This window comes from Schistocerca nitens, chromosome 2 (genome assembly GCF_023898315.1).
Source record: "Schistocerca nitens isolate TAMUIC-IGC-003100 chromosome 2, iqSchNite1.1, whole genome shotgun sequence".
Taxonomy (NCBI): domain Eukaryota; kingdom Metazoa; phylum Arthropoda; class Insecta; order Orthoptera; family Acrididae; genus Schistocerca; species Schistocerca nitens.
In genome coordinates, this window is record NC_064615.1 from 1171137488 (window position 1) to 1171154094 (window position 16607).

Consider the following 16607-nt stretch of genomic DNA (forward strand, 5'->3'; position numbering starts at 1 on the left):
AGCAGGGTACTGAAATGTAACTACCAATGACTTTAGGAAACAGAACTCGAATGAACAGGAAAATGTATACAACGTTCATTATTGTAGAGAAGAGATTAGAAAGAACAGGGTGGACGATACCCTTCGGAAAGCAGAAAAAGACTGAAATGGACAGGAGAGATAACAGATCGATTCCCAACGTATACAAAAATCAGACCAGAGAAATGTACCTGTTAGTGGCACTAAGACAGGGGCTGGGGTAAGAAGAAGTGTCCGACAAGGATGCCCTCTCTCTCCTTATTTATTTATAGGAATTACAGTACAAACAATCAATATCAGAAGCAAAAATTGAAAATTAGTGGCAAAGTAGATAACTGCATCCGGTTTGATGACGATCTAGCAGTGTTAATTCATTCCCAAAAGGACAAGCACTGTATGTTAAACATTTTAGTGTGATTCCTTGGTAACCATAAACTGAAAATATACGCACACAAGACTAAAATAACTGCGATGGATAAATTGAACCGACAAGTTATGACAATCAATAATATAAGAAATTAAACGTTAATGCAAATAAATGATTTATTATACTTGGTAAGGAAAATATCAGATGGCAACCAAATTACATGGTCAACTGTACCTCTAGTATCTAATTGATTTGATTTGTCTTAGCACAGTTATTTACTTACATAAGTGTCCAATGTATCGATATGTTCTCCGTCATGCTGTTAACACATTTCTGTATGCCCCTAAGTCCTTCTTGACATATTTTTAATCATGTCCCATGTTATAGCGCGGAATGCATCCTCAACAGCACTGCGCAGCTATTCGTTTGTAGCATAGCGACATGTAGATTCATGGGGCTTAATGACTCCGCGTAACGAGTTGTCAGGTGTGTTGAGGTCACGATTTCTTGGTGACCATTTCAAGAGGGCTGGTGTTGCTGATGTGCCACGAAAGTATCCGCTAGGACAGTGTGGCGAAATCTGGCGTTGATTGGCTGTGGCAGCAGGCGACGGACACGAGTGCCTCTGCTAACAGCCCGACACCGCCTGCAGCGCCTCTCCTCGACTCGTGACCTTGTCGGTTGCACCCTAGACGACCGAAAACCGTGACCTGGTCGGATGGATAATAATTTCAGCAGGTAATAACTGATGGTAGGATTCATGTGTGGAGCGAAGCCTTGAACCTGAGCTGTCAACATGGCACCATGCAAGCTAGTGGTGTCTTCATAATGTTTTGACTCTCTTTTATGTTGAATGGACCGGGTGCTCTGGTCTAACTTGAGACCAGTATGTAACTTAATGCCTGTTAATAACCTAAAGCGTTTGTCCACTAGTTCAGAGTCCTTGTCACCCTGTTGTCACTACAGATGTAACCAGTGCAGAAGATCTTACAACAGGAGGGAAAACGCGCATCTTTCTGTCGGGCCCCAGGGAACGCGCGAATCTGGGGAAACGAGTAAGAGGATTAAGCAGCCGCGGGGAAACGATTGGAGTTGGAACTACACGATTTGCCGTTTTCTTGTGGGCTGTCTTCTCGACGTTGGTCAGATAGCTTTATATACAGCTGTGGGAGGGAACTGACTGGCTGTGTGGAGGGGGAGGGTGGAAGGATGGGGGAGTAATAATGTGTAGTCAGTGACTGCACCTATTCAACCAAGCCGTAATTCACAGCGATCGCTTCGACGATTCTACAGTGATTATGCTAAAGAACTTGCCCCCTTTCTATCAGCAATTTATCGTAGATCTCTGGAAGAACGTAAAGTACCTAGCGACTGGAAGAAAGCGCAGGTCGTTCCCATTTTCAAGAAGGGTCATAAATCAGATGCGAATAATTATAGGCCTATTTCGCTTACGTCAATCTGTTGTAGAATAATGGAACATGTTTTATGTTCTCGTATTATGACGTTCTTAGATAATACAAATCTCCTTCATCATAACCAACATGGATTCCGCAAACAGAGATCATGTGAAACTCAGCTCGCCCTATTTGTCCAAGAAATTCACAGTGCCGTAGACACTGGCGAGCAGATTGATGCCGTATTCCTGGACTTCAGGAAGGCATTTGATACGGTTCCGCACTTACGTTTAGTGAAAAAAATACGAGCTTACGGAATATCGGACCAGGTTTGTGATTGGATTCAGGATTTCCTAGAAGAAAGAACACAACATGTCATTCTTAACGGTTCAAAATCTGCAGATGTAGAGGTAATTTCGGAAGTACCGCAAGGAAGCGTGATAGGACCTTTATTGTTTACAATATACATAAATGACTTAGTTGACAACATCGGTAGCTCCGTGAGGCTATTTGCAGATGACACGGTTGTCTACAAGAAAGTAGCAACATCAGAAGACTCGTACGTACTCCAGGAAGACCTGCAGAGGATTAATGAATGGTGCGACAGCTGGCAGCTTTCCCTAAACGTAGATAAATGTAATATAATGCGCATACATAGGGGCAGAAATCCATTCCAGTACGATTATGCCATAGGTGGTAAATCATTGGAAGCGGTAACGACCGTAAAATACTTAGGAGTTACTATCCGGAGTGATCTGAAGTGGAATGATCACATAAAACAAATAGTGGGAAAAGCAGGCGCCAGGTTGAGATTCATAGGAAGAATTCTAAGAAAATGTGACTCATCGACGAAAGAAGTAGCTTACAAAACGCTTGTTCGTCCGATTCTTGAGTATTGCTCATCAGTATGGGACCCTTACCAGGTTGGATTAATAGAAGAGATAGACATGATCCAGCGAAAAGCAGCGCGATTCGTCATGGGAACATTTAGTCAGTGCGAGAGCGTTACGGAGATGCTGAACAAGCTCCAGTGGCGGACACTTCAAGAAAGGCGTTACGCAATACGGAGAGGTTTATTATCGAAATTACGAGAGAGCACATTCCGGGAAGAGATGGGCAACATATTACTACCGCCCACATATATCTCGCGTAATGATCACAACGAAAAGATCCGAGAAATTAGAGCAAATACGGAGACTTACAAGCAGTCGTTCTTCCCACGCACAATTCGTGAATGGAACAGGGAAGGGGGGATCAGATAGTGGTACAATAAGTACCCTCCGCCACACACCGTAAGGTGGCTCGCGGAGTATAGATGTAGATGTAGATGTAGACGAGATGAACGCATTCCGACCCTACACGGACTGGGCACTGACCGCTGAGACACGCCCTCATATTCCGACGGGAGGACCCGCTTTCGTCACCCCCGCCCCTTCTCGTAGTCTGCGCTGTCTGCACAGTGTATTTGAACGTGTGCTCTCCATACTTTGACGAGAGGGCAGAAGCATTTGAAGTTGTTACGTGACCTCTATAGTAATTGTCGATGAGATTTTCAAAATTTTGTTCACTATTGAACTCTTGCTAAAGATTTTACGCTGGAGGATTTAGTAATTTGCAGGGAGACTGAATCACTCTTTGCTGGTGCAGAGTTTAGTCACTTTTGCTTTTTAGAGTTTTTTTTATTAACTTTTCCGTTTGAAATAAGTTTTAGAAATGACCATTAAGTTGACTTCAATATTTCTATTATTTTTGTCTCTCCTCCGTCCCTGCCCCCACTCTCTCTCTCTCTCTCTCTCTTTACTTATTCTGATCATCACTAAACTGACACTTCTTCTATTTTTTTTTTTTTTTTTTTTTTTTAGCGCAACTCAATCTGACTTTCAATAATCCCTACAAAAGAATGGCCCTGACTAACATAACCCGTACCTTTCATGAATCACTTACCTCACAAAAATCTTCGTTACTCTAACTACTACAATACAGCGATTGCCAATACTGCCAGCTAAATAAAAGATTCTAACTACGGAAGGCACTAGCTACTCATAGGCATAGTTAGAAATGAAAGATTTTGATAGAGAACAAAATTGTATTTACCTTAATACTGTTCAAAAGTCATCATATATATATATCAGTTCATGACATCCATCTTTACAAATTTCCAGATCACCCGCTTATAGCAACCTCTCAAAACTCTGGCATCTCTCTCTCCACCTCCACCACTGCTGGCGGCTCACCTCCAACTGCGCAACGTTCAGTTTTGCTCAGCTGTTTGAACATCAAATAACGTAAGAGATCTACCAGCACGGTAATTTACAATTTTTCTAAGTGGCCGTTAAAGTGTCACTGTTTCGTCCGCAAAAAAGAAAGGTCTGTGAACACTGTGAACATAAATGGCACAAAACACAATTAGCTTCTATGAATCTCTTTCATACTCGACGACGACACCAGGATTTGCGACCACCAAATTCTTACATTACAACATTTAGCTTTACCCGATGGACGAACGTCGATTCGTCAGGAAAGCTGAGCGTTCGGCAAAAAGTGTCCCACACAAAACTCGTACCTCGTGTTACGGGTTCCTTGATGCAACTGCTGCAGCAACTGCAACTTGTAAGGCTTCGTAAGCAGGCGTCGTTTCAGCACACGCCACACCATTTTCTGAAGAAATATACGTTCCAGGCTTGCCCCATCTCGTGGACTTCGAGAACTCCGTGTGAACTCACCTCGGGTACGCACGACGTTTTCATCAGACATACGTGGCCGTCCAGTGTTCTTCCCTTTGCGTACCTAACCATCTTCCAAGAATTTTGGATGCTCATATAAGTGTTTGTGCATAGGTGGCTTCTTGCCGAATCGACGGCGGAATGCATTTTCCACCTGAAAAATAGGATTTACTTCGAGCAAATTCCAAGACACAAAATGATTTCACTTGTGATGTAGTCGCCATATTGCTACAAACAAACAGCAGTGTAGCTTTGTCAAAACTTTGAACCTTCGTCTGTCCAGTGATGTTCGGATGTTTTTCTGTCTTTTACAGTTTATCTTTAATAAACAACTCAAATCTGTTCTTTCGTTCTGAATCATCCGATATTTTCAGTGTTACAGAAAATTTTATTGTTTGATCATGTCTAACCACCCGTGTCTCGTAAGAGATTTTAGCACACTCGCCGATGACCTCTATTCTTAGCCCAAACCTAACACACAACTAGATAAAACTGAAATGCACCAAGTAGTGGCTACGTCGCGCACTGCGCAGATTCTGGCGTATTCGGATCAATGGGCAATGGAGAGGGGGTGGTGGAGCACGATAGTGTTTATCGGGTAATGCACCTGCGAGCTGTATTGTCCTGTAGATGCGTCGGTGATAATCAATCGGCTAGTTACCTAACTGTAGCAGATAGCTCCCGTCTGTACTACAGTCTATACTCATAGATTTCGAATTATTTCTTTTGCCTCATCACCCTTCATCTTTCACCTCCCCAATTTTCTTGCTAGAATTTTGTTACTAATGCTTCATTGTGTATTGTTGTTGCAGCCAGTGCTGTGCGAGGCGTCGTACGTGCTTCTGGAGTACGCCAGGACGTCCATGTTCATGTGGATGTTCGTGGAGGGGCTCTACCTCCACAACGCCGTCACAGGTACGTGTTCTGTCAGGGTAGTAACAAGTAAATTTGTACTTAGGAGGGGAGAGGAAGTTGAGCAGACACTATCGTCGATTTCATTGTTAGTGACGACGAAAATCGAGACTCTTTATCCAAATAGGTGTTAACAATTAGCAAACCGGTCCTGGGTGTGAGACCAGAACGCGTATTAGCTCTACTGTTGAAGGCGCAGTTTCAGTACCATTTCCGATCGCATTGTCCTGACGATATTGCTTCGTACATAGGTTTCGAATTGGGCACCATTCGGAGACATCCTGGTCCTCTCATTATAACGTTGGGAAAGAGCTCGCCCCCAATCCGGGTCTTCGCTAATTTGAAACTTTTCGCCAATGTATCAGTCAATGTTTGTGAAACCGTGTACGTGAACTCACTTCTTACACGCGCGATGAACCGTCTGTTTTCATATCTTGCGAAGTAATTCATTTCGTCTTTATGCATCATACTAATCACAGATTTACACAGGTTAGCATACCTAAATCACATTATTTTGTATCATTAACTCCAATTCGACTTAGGCTTTCTGTGTTTCCCTATCGTTCCGACTGATTATACAGCGGAAATATAAAATGCAGAAATTGTCACGCTCCGCAGTTGGACTTTCTTCATATCAAAACAATAAAACTATTTTCAGGTTTTAAATTCTCATGCTCGTTATCTATTACTCAAGAGACATAAACTACTGGCCATTCAAAAACACCAAGAATGATAACTGATCACCAAATTTTGCTTACTCTGTGTATACGGTGAAGTAGGAACAACATATTGTTATACAGGTATTTAAAAATTATTTTGTATTTTGAGAAGTGGTGGTATCGACCAAAAAAACAGAAAAATGTCCAGTAAACTTAGGCCCTAAAATGCATACCTGAACAGCTGTGAGCTGTCGTTCACGTAGAATTCCAGAACCAAATCGGGGTTAGTCATCCTCCGTTGTCTGGGCAATCCTGCATGAACAGCTGGTATACCCATATCGGGTGCAGCGTGTTCACCCCTTCGGCCACAAGATTAACGAACTAGAATGGAGTCCTGCTAGTGATTATTACAGAGATGTGGTGAAGATCCACTTTCACAACAAAGATACTGTTTACAGTCGACGCTGGTTTGCCACGAGAGGGGTTTGTCTTTAATGATCACCAATATTTGTGGGACGATCAAATTCACAAGCAGGTGAAGGAGAAAGGACTCATCTCCGATTTTCAATTAATGTATGGGTCGGAATTAGTGGTGACAGATTAATAGGACCTTACATACTACCAAACATCTTAACTGGTGCATAGTGTCATCAGCTCCAATTAAACCACTTGCTTGTCTTCCTAGAGGAGGTACATTCAAACAACTGCTACAGATGTGCTTCATGCGTGATGGACAACAGCCCATTTTCCCCGAAATGTCCGAGAACGCCTCACACAGTTACTTTTTGGCCAATGGTTCGGTCGGCAAGGTACAGAAAGTTGCCTAGCTCATTCTCCCGATCCTGATCCTTTGGACTTCTGGTCGTGGGCACACATGAAATCTTTGGTGTGTGCAAGCACCATTGGTGACGTATTTAACAGCCTCCCGCTGTTTATGAAATGTTGAAAACGTCTAAATAATGGTAATTGGATCTTCAGTGGGAAGTACATTTGCCATATGATATGGACTTCATCGTAGGCGCGAGATCCCTGTTGAAGAAAAGAGTGCTTATCATTCTATAACTAAGAGAATGCGAAGCCGCCTGAAGTCCCATAAAAGTTAAATGAGTCTGCCCTATGTTCTATCACAAAGAAACTGGCGGAACTGGTATACTGGACTTCAGAGTGACCGATCATGGAATAAACTTTACTAAATGTTTCCTTGTATCTTTCTGTCACAGGATCAACGAGGTTAGTCACTACAGGAGGTGCAATGGCCGGCCGAAGTGGCCGTGCGGTTGAAGACGCTGCAGTCTGGAACCGCAAGACCGCTACGGTCGCAGGTTCGAATCCTGCCTAGGGCATGGATGTTTGTGATGTCCTTAGGTTAGTTAGGTTTAACTAGTTCTAAGTTCTAGGGGACTAATGACCTCAGCAGTTGAGTCCCACAGTGCTCAGAGCCATTTGAACCATTTTTTTTTTTTGAGGTGCAATGGCGTGCTGGTATGTACATTGAGGAAAGGTTTAGAGAACTTTTCATTCACAAACTGGTGCATGCTCTTCAACTTCTGTGAACATTTACCACATATAAATTCCTAACACTGTGGCTCCTTAAGGGGCTCCGGAACGCCCTATACTTGCAATGTTAAAATAACGCTTATAAATTACATCTTTCCTCACAAAGTATTAGAGGTAGGAAGTTGAACTTTTTACAGATTATTTACTGGAATATGGGCTACAACTTAACAGAGGGATTTTACAAAATTTTAGTTCAGTTATTAAAGATGATTTTTTTCAATTGTAATGAAAATTCACAACATTTTTTTGCAATTTTTTATTTATATATTCAAAAATATACAGTTTTTTGGAAAAAGGCTGTGTTAAATTATGCAGAAGGTACTGTGTAACATTTACTGAAAGTTTGAAACAAATATGTTTGGAAGATCCTTAGAAAACATGTAATTAGTATGAGAAAATAAAAGTTTTGGGAATCGAGCGACAAAGATTGGATTAACTTTTTAGTGCATTCCAGGTCCATAGGATGGATTATCTTCATCCTCTGCAAACTCCTCCTCCAGCTTCCTCTTGTTCCTCCTCCTGTTTACTCTTGCTTGTATTTCTAGACTCTTTACAGCCCTGTCTGCAGCCCGAAGGCGTTACTTGTCTAAAGCAAGCATCGTTCGTTGTTGTGTTCGTAGATTTTGCTACCATTTTCTTCAGTTGCAGTTACTGCAACACTGTTCCAAAAGGTGTTCATGTATGAACACTTATCACATTTCAGTTGTATTTCACTAGCAAGTCCTACGTGCTTTATTATGGAGAGTTCCAGACCAACTTCACTACAATGAATACATCTTACACAGTTTGAAAAAATTCCTTTGAGAACCGACATATTAAATATTTCATTCACATCCGATTCGCCCATAAAACGTTCATAGTTTTCACTCATTGAACCAAGCTTCTTCTGTGAAGTATTTTCTTTCCCACTTCGACTGCTATGGGCAGGTGTACTTGAGAGGTTAGGTTCACTCACTTGGTTATCGTCTTTATTGTTTACAGTAATAACACATACCTTTGGATTCCCAACATTTCTCCTTTTCTTAAAAGCCTTCAGAGGATTTCTAATAACTTTACTTTTACTCATTATTGTACTTCAACAAAACAGAGACTCAAGAAACAGAATTAATTACGAATATTTTCGAGATAACGACAGAGTAAATAAACATGAAACAATCGACAATCACACCAGCGATATATATTGAACCATCACAGGTTAGCCACAACACATACTTTATCTCACACCACTAAAATGTACCTGATGAACACGGACGTTAATAATAACACCATTTGACAGCAGTTTAACAGCGCCACAGTGGGTCACGCCCATGTAGAACACATTTGAAAAAAAATTTAAAAATAGTTGTAGTCTTCGGAATTGAATAAATTATATATCTATTAAAAGGTAATAGTCTGCAGATTCAGAAAACGCAAAAAAGTAAAAATTGAACTTTTCATGATTTTGAGCCTTTCCGGAGCCCTTAAAGGGAACTGTTGTTATTATATTAATACTCGTTGTTTAGCGAGGAGTAGGATAACTAGGTAACGAAACATGGTCGCTCATGTGCTCAAACCCAAAGATTTAAACATTCAAATAATAACCGAAAGCAAAATTCACCATTTTCTAGTAAAGTTTGAGTCACCAAATCTGGCTTGTGACTCGCAGCAAAAACAGGCACGGAACTTGACCTGGGTCATGATGCGTGGGGTGAATCATGAGTGAATAAAGAACGAAGTCGGCCCGATCTGGATTCAGATAAATGAAAGCAAATATATCACTCGCCGGGACCCTGTAATGTTTCTACAAAACAAAAATCATAGAGAATTGTCTGAACTGCCTCGCATCCCAAGTCACGTTGCAAGTGCCGACAAAAGCGGCAAATCGAACTCACCAGATCCCAACACAGCAACAGAAAAAGTCTGCACAAAATTCAGCCTGCCTCCTATCCCTGGACAGAGGCAGAAAGAAACTTGAAGGGGCGAACCGACCAATCTAGAAGACGAGTTTTTCAGTGGTATCAAGCAACTCCTGACTTCCGAAGATAGGAGAAAAGACGCCTGCTTTTTTTTCGTAAAATTTTCCGTAGGTTCAATGTCTAAAATCTGAACAAGCGCTTGTCTTGCGCATGGTTCTGAGAGAACCAATCGTGAGGCCGTGCGTTATGAAAGGCTGGGCAGACAGACACCCCACCAAACTGGCACCCCAGTTCGAAAAATTAAACACAGTGTCCTTTCCCAGGAAACCAAGAAAGTCCTCCTAAATTTACCAATGTACGTGTGTTTGCAATTACACCCATATTCTTACAGTCTAGTAATTTTTCATTTGTAGGAAGAGTGGTTAAAAGTATGTGGGGTGCTGAATACACAACGTAATGAAATAAAGATAAGAATCTACCAGTACAATTCCCAGGGTGATCTTCCTGTCATGATGAAAAATAGGACAAAAATAAGACAGAGAAAATATATTCTGCAGAACTTGGTAAAATTACAATGCACGTTAGAGGTCGATTGACGGTCTTTTTCAGTATAAACGCGTCATCTATCCTTTCCAGCGTATCCGTGACCAAATTAGAGAGCGTGATTCCGTAAGTCGTTCGATAGAAGCATGCCTTATAATAACTGGAGTCCGCCCACTTATCTGATTGGCCAGCGCGACTGACCACAATGCTGTGGGTCCGCATTCGATTACCAATCGAGCTGGAGACTTTTCTCCGTTCGGCGACTGGGTGATGTGTTGTCCTCAGCATCGACACGCAAGGCACCCGATGTGGCGTTAGTCGTCCAATGTGACGCCAACAGAAAAGACCTGCAACTCGGGGTCCGAATTTCCCCACGTGGGGACTCACGGCCGTCAATACCGTACGATCATTTCAATTCGTTTCATCAGACATGATATTGGGCAGCTCCTATAGCGATGAATCACAAGTGCAGGTCGTATGTAGTACGAAGCAAACTATATTAGAATCTCTGCCACCGGTTTACTGAGTTCCTTACTGCATTCTGACGGTTGTTCGTGATAGCCAAGAGCTTGCAACAGAAGAGGTGTGTTTCACAGTAGCGAGATGAACATTTGCTCACTGCTCTTAAGGTATGCATTTTAGAGCCTGTTTTAACTAGACGTTTTCTTCTTGTCCTGGACCTTTCTACCACATCTCAAAATAAAGAGTACTTTTCTTATTTCCCTTTATTTGTAAATGATTTGGAGTATAAAGGGTGTGAAATCTAGATCATGTAACTACCTCCTCCGGTGGCAGCAGTGTCTCTAGTTGTGATGCGCTTCGATTCAAAGTAAGTGTACTTGACAGATGCGGATATGCCATACCATGCTGCATCAGCCCTGTGCCATATTCCATCAGTAGCGGCAGTTAGCAAGTGGCGGTGTGGCAGTTTCTCGACAACCCATGATCAGGATTTTTCAAATGACGAAAGAGCTGGAGAAGGCACTGTCCATAGCAAAAATGGAATAATCCCTGTATGGAGCTATGATCAAACAGCACGGCTACGATGGGGTCTGGTGTTATTTTATTTGAAAATAACTTTACAAAATCCTCGAAGACAGGGCGCAAGCAATGTCTTTTATGAGTAATAAATGTGACGTCTGCTGTAAAAGTTACCTGGTATGAGGACAAGAGATGTTGTGTAATCCATTTGGCACCCCATATTATCACACCAGATTCCAGGATCCTATGACCACGACAATAGCAGTATGGCAACTTTTGTTCTCCTCGGAGAACACACGCATACGAACGCTGTGAGGCTTTACAGACCGTCAGCAAACGTATGAAAAGACGACGTGGTGCCAGTTCTGTTCATATCTTGTGTGGTGTAGAGCAACGGTGTGAAACTCAAAAGCTAAAGTGGACCAAATTAACAAAATTCAAGCTTTGGCGGGGCGCATGAAAAAAGAGGAAAAAAAGATTTCAAATTCAGTTTTCAGAAACGTAAATTTACTTAGAAAACACTGTTTTGATAGAGACATCCTAATTAAAAGCACAGAAAAATAAAAATCGTTAAAATTGTTAAAAAGGTATATTTTAATAGATTTAATATAAAACTTGAACCTTCCTGGCACATTAAAACGACATTCGCCCGAACGAAATTCAATTTCGGAATCTTTTTTCCTTCGTGGGGAAGTGCTCTATCAAACGAACTACCCCAGAACGACTCACGACCTGTCCTCGCAACTTCACTTCCGCTTGTACCTCGTCTCCTACCTTCTACCAGGAAGCTCCTTACCGGTGCACACTCCGTTTCAGAGTGAAAATTTCATTCTGAAAACATTCCCAGGCTGTGGCCAAGCCATCTACATCTACATCGACATATACATCGACATCTACATGGATACTCTGCAAATCACATTTAAGTGCCTGGCAGAGGGTTCATCAAACCATCTTTACAATAATTCCATTGTCGAACAGCTATTGGAAAAAACGAACACCTTTATCTTTACTTGAGAGGTCTGAGTTTCCTTTTTTATTATGACGATCGCATCTCCCTATGAATATCGTATTCGGAAGAGAACGTTGTATCCCGTTAATACTATCCAGTAAGGATCCCACACCTCGCAGCAGTGTTCCAAAAGACGACGGACAAGCGAAGTGTCGACAATCTCTTTAGCAGATCTGTTGCTTTTTCTAAGTGTTCTGCCAATAAATCTCAGTCTTTGATTCGCTTTCCACAACATTTTCTATGTGTGCTTTCCAATTTAAGTTGTTCGTAATGATAATTCCGAGGCATTTAGTTGAATTTTTGGGCTTTAGATTAGATTGATTTACCGTGTATCTGAAGTTTAACAGCTTCCTTCTAGCACTCACGTGGATAACCTCACACTTTTAATTATTTAGTGTTAATTGCCAATTTTCGTTCCGAACAGATATCTTTTCTAAATCGTTTTGCAATTTCTTTTGATCTTACAATGACTTAACTAGACGATAAACGACAGTATCATCTGCAAACCAGATTGTCTCCTAAATCGCTTATATAGTTAGATGTCTCCGCAATATAGTTTCTTCCAGGAATGTTAGTCATGGAAGTTTTGCTGGAGAACTGCCGTGGAGTTTGGAAGGTCGGAGACAAGGTACAGGTGGAACTGGAGCTGTGAGGAGGGGTCGTCAATCGTGATTGGGCAAGTCAGTCAGTGGAGCACTTCTCCGCGTAACGCAAAGGTCGCGATTTCGAGTCTCGATTCGGCAGAAAGTTTTAATCTGCTAGGACGTTCCTTCTCAGCGCACAATCCGTTGCAGAGTTAACATTACATTCTCAATATTAATATATTTTTTGAACATAAACTTACCAGACACTGAATAACAGCTCAAACTGATAAATGTTTTCCGAAAGCGAAATATAATTCCATTTCGCTAACCAAGCAAATCACTTCGTACAAGAGGAATATCTGTCGACGTAGTTGTATCACATGAGGTGGGGCAAGGAGGAATAAATTTCGGATTCTGCAGTGTGTAGGAGGGGAATGACTTTTGCCTTTATCCTGTATTGCCACCAGCCCAGATTCCAAACACTAACAGCAGCTATGGTAGAAATGATAAAAGGAAATAACAGCTTTACGTGAAAGCCTGTTGTAAGAATGATGAGTTGAAACGTGTTATTACTTCTTCTTCTTCTCCTCCTCCTGCACCTCCTTCTCCTCCTTCTTCTTCTTCACTTCAAGTATTAGAAAAATTGTCTGTTACGGTACCTTACCTGTTCTATGGTCTTCCCATATTTTTTCCTTCCACTGCGTTTGTATTTCTGAGCCTTTGTCGCAGATCTTTCTCCACCCATGTGATCTACATGTCCCTTCAGTGTTCACCTATTTTTCTTAATTTTTTTCTTTTAGGTTATATATTCCTAAATACCTCGTTGTACTTTAATTTCTTCCTCAACTTCCATTGTAGAACTTTCCACTCTTCTTAGAAATCTCATATCTTGAGCCTGTATTCTACGTTTTTCGTGACTTGTTGTTCTTCATGATTCACTTCCATGAAAAAGAGGTTCGTGCTGTTATTGTTTTATAAGAGTTTGGCTAGGTTTCTTCCCTGGCTTTATTCTGCAAAATTTTAACGATGGAAGTAAATTTATTTAATTTTTGGTCCATGTCATGTTATTTACTTGTAGCGGTGAATACGACCCAATGGGACATGAATAGCTTCAACGCTAATTCCTTCATTAATTAATACCAAGGAATCAGTTCACCGAGCATCTACAATACAACTGTTTGTAACCTGCTACTGGAGACACTGGGAAAACATCTTAACGTCATAGCCGTCAGATAATGAGGAACTACCAAGCTGCACCGATACGCGTCTATGAGATATAGGGAACATATCGATAGAGCGACGATGATAAACCGTGTTGACAAAGACTTTGGTTCGAGATCAATCTATTCTTTATGCTTGAATCAGCAGCAGTGTGCTCTTTTGTTTCTCGAACAAACACTGTTGCTCAGCGGGTTCAGCTGCAGCCCGTTATGAAAGGAGGAGTTAGCAAAACAATCTCCTTTTATACCCTTTGGGTCTTTCAGGTGGTGGGTCCCTACAAGAATAAGCACATAGTAACCGGGATCGTGCGACGGCACGTTAGGTGACAACATATTCACGTAGCGATCTATTGGCAGGGTTGACCGCACAGCTAACCTTTAAGGCCCGTTCACACTAGGCCAATAATTTAGGCGAGTGGCGGCCCGATCCAGTAAGTTGAGCAGTAAACAGTTAATTAGCTTCCCCCAACAACAGCTCCGTTACCACTGGCGCGCCACTGGACAGGCGCGAATAGCGTCACTATGTTAAGTAGTGCGCATTATTGTCAGTCTTCGTTCCGCTCTCTCTTTTCGTTTCTTGTAGATCAGCTACATGACTCTTTGGAGTCCTTACTTCGAAAAGGAGTACTTGTGGGACGTGAAATGCTCACCGTAAAAAAGTAAAGCAGCAGACAATGTCGCCATCATAGAGATGGAAAGCACGACAGGAATACCGGGGATCCAGGAGAGAGTTTTTCGTCTGAAAAAACTGCGTTTGATGTGTTCGGAAAACATGGTGCTCTCTAGCTCATATCTCCCTTGTAGGGGGGGGGGGGGGGAACACATGCAGCTCTTACTAACTTTCTTTTTATTTCTTCTTAAATTAAACTAAATTTTTATGTTTCCATATCCAATTCATGCAATATATTTTGATAAAGTATAACGCTGCTAAACAAACAAAAAAGGCAGAAATGAATAAGAATCCCGCCTCCAAGGGGAGGGACACTTACAACGATATGATCGGCTGCGGGTGCCTGATGCAACTCCTCACGTCCACTCATGTTCCATACACGGATCATAGCGGCCAAGAAGCAATAAATCATCCACTGTAAGCAATCAGGTGATAGGTCGGTAAAAATAAGCAACAGGTGAAGAAAATTCCAATTCCTGTTCTCTGATGGCGGATGCAGATGTGAAGGGTTATGATCTGCTTGGTACACAATATGGTGATCCCTCCTTGTGGTGGTTATACCTGGTCGACTTCAGCGTTGACGACGAATATGCCTGCCCTAACGTTCCCAGTCCAGTATCGGGTCACTGTCACAGCCGAAAGCCCCACAACTGTAGATACTGCATGAATCGACTATCCGGCCAAACAGAGACCCACAGGAGCCCATTTTTAAACTCTGTCTGTTGCTGATAATACTGTTACACCCGAGTATGTGGCATCTCCATGCCCCTCAGAGTGGTAACTGAATATATAACGCTGTTCACGTCTTTTATACATCCTGCCAGGCATGATAAGAACACTAAACACGAACAACACTAACGTATTCTGGTAGCTCTTCTACGTACCCTATCACTTACGTACCTGCTGCTGGTGTGTACGTGTTCTTTGTCACACAGACAACCGACCATACCTTCTTAATGGTTCACTTCCTTGCCAGGCACTCATCTTGAGGAATATCCTGATTAAAAACCAAAAGTCTGCTGCAAAAACACATCATTTACTGGCGAGAACTGTTTAGACCAAAAACATTTTATAGTCGACCTACACATGCGAAACACATAAGATAATCTTTTTAACAGGTTGTACAGAGACACTGTCGCTATCGAGAACATGTTTCATGTTCACAGAAGTATGTATTGTTATAATTTTTAACACAAAGGAACCTTAAATGGCTTACAGGATTGCAGACGGGTACTGTCAGCGACAAGCGCCGATATTGCACAGCTAAAATAGTCTTCGCTTTCAAGTGAAACAATAAATCACAGTATATTGCAACATAAACACTCAGTAGGCAAGAAAAGCAAAACCTGCTTGGAATTTTGCACTGACTGTAGTCAAATAACACAAAGACAGATTTATTGCTAGTTAAGAGCCCATAGGTAATTAGTATTACACTTTAGACAACAGCCGATCGGGTGGCCGAGCGGTTCTAGGCGCTACAGTCTGCAACCGCGCGACTGCTACGGTCGCAGGTTCGAATCCTGCCTCGGGCATAGGTGTGTGTGATGTCCTTAGGTTAGTTAGGTTTAAGTAGTTCTAAGTTCTAGGGGACTGATGACCTCAGAAGGTAAGTCCCATAGTGCTCAGAGCCATATGAACCATTTAGACAACATCTTAGGTTAATTGTCTTTGGTTGCGAGTTGATGGTAGCTGTTTGCGGAATATGACGGCTTTTAGTCCTTGGTTAGTTTTACCCCGTCAATTGTTGGTTCATGTTGGCCTTGACAGCGTTCTCTGGCTTCATTTATTTCCTGAAAATGACGGAGTGTTCGCCTGTCGAAACATAGGCAGTTGTCAAGGGCGACGCGGAGCTGCCTTTCCGTACGTTATTTGTGTTTCCCGTTCCTTTCATAATTTATTTCATCTTTAATCTCACGATGGCACTGTCTGATTGCTCTTAATCTACCAAATTGAAATCGCACTCATACTCGAGGGAGGAAGGGAGGAAGGTATTTTGTTTTATTTTTGTTTACATACAGCATTCTCTCTCACATAGCCATAATGGTCTCGTTTTCCCGCATTGTCCATTTAGTTTG

General features: G+C 41.9%; 1 protein-coding gene across 1 annotated transcript in view; it reads left to right on the forward strand.

Annotated features, from left to right (window-relative positions):
- The window catches only part of LOC126235632 (PDF receptor-like), a 368747-nt gene that overhangs the window by 292142 nt on the left and 59998 nt on the right, over positions 1-16607 (forward strand). The window contains exon 7 of the mRNA XM_049944344.1: positions 5315-5417. Within this exon, the coding sequence (XP_049800301.1) occupies positions 5315-5417 (103 nt within the window). The remainder of the gene's footprint in view (positions 1-5314; positions 5418-16607) is intronic.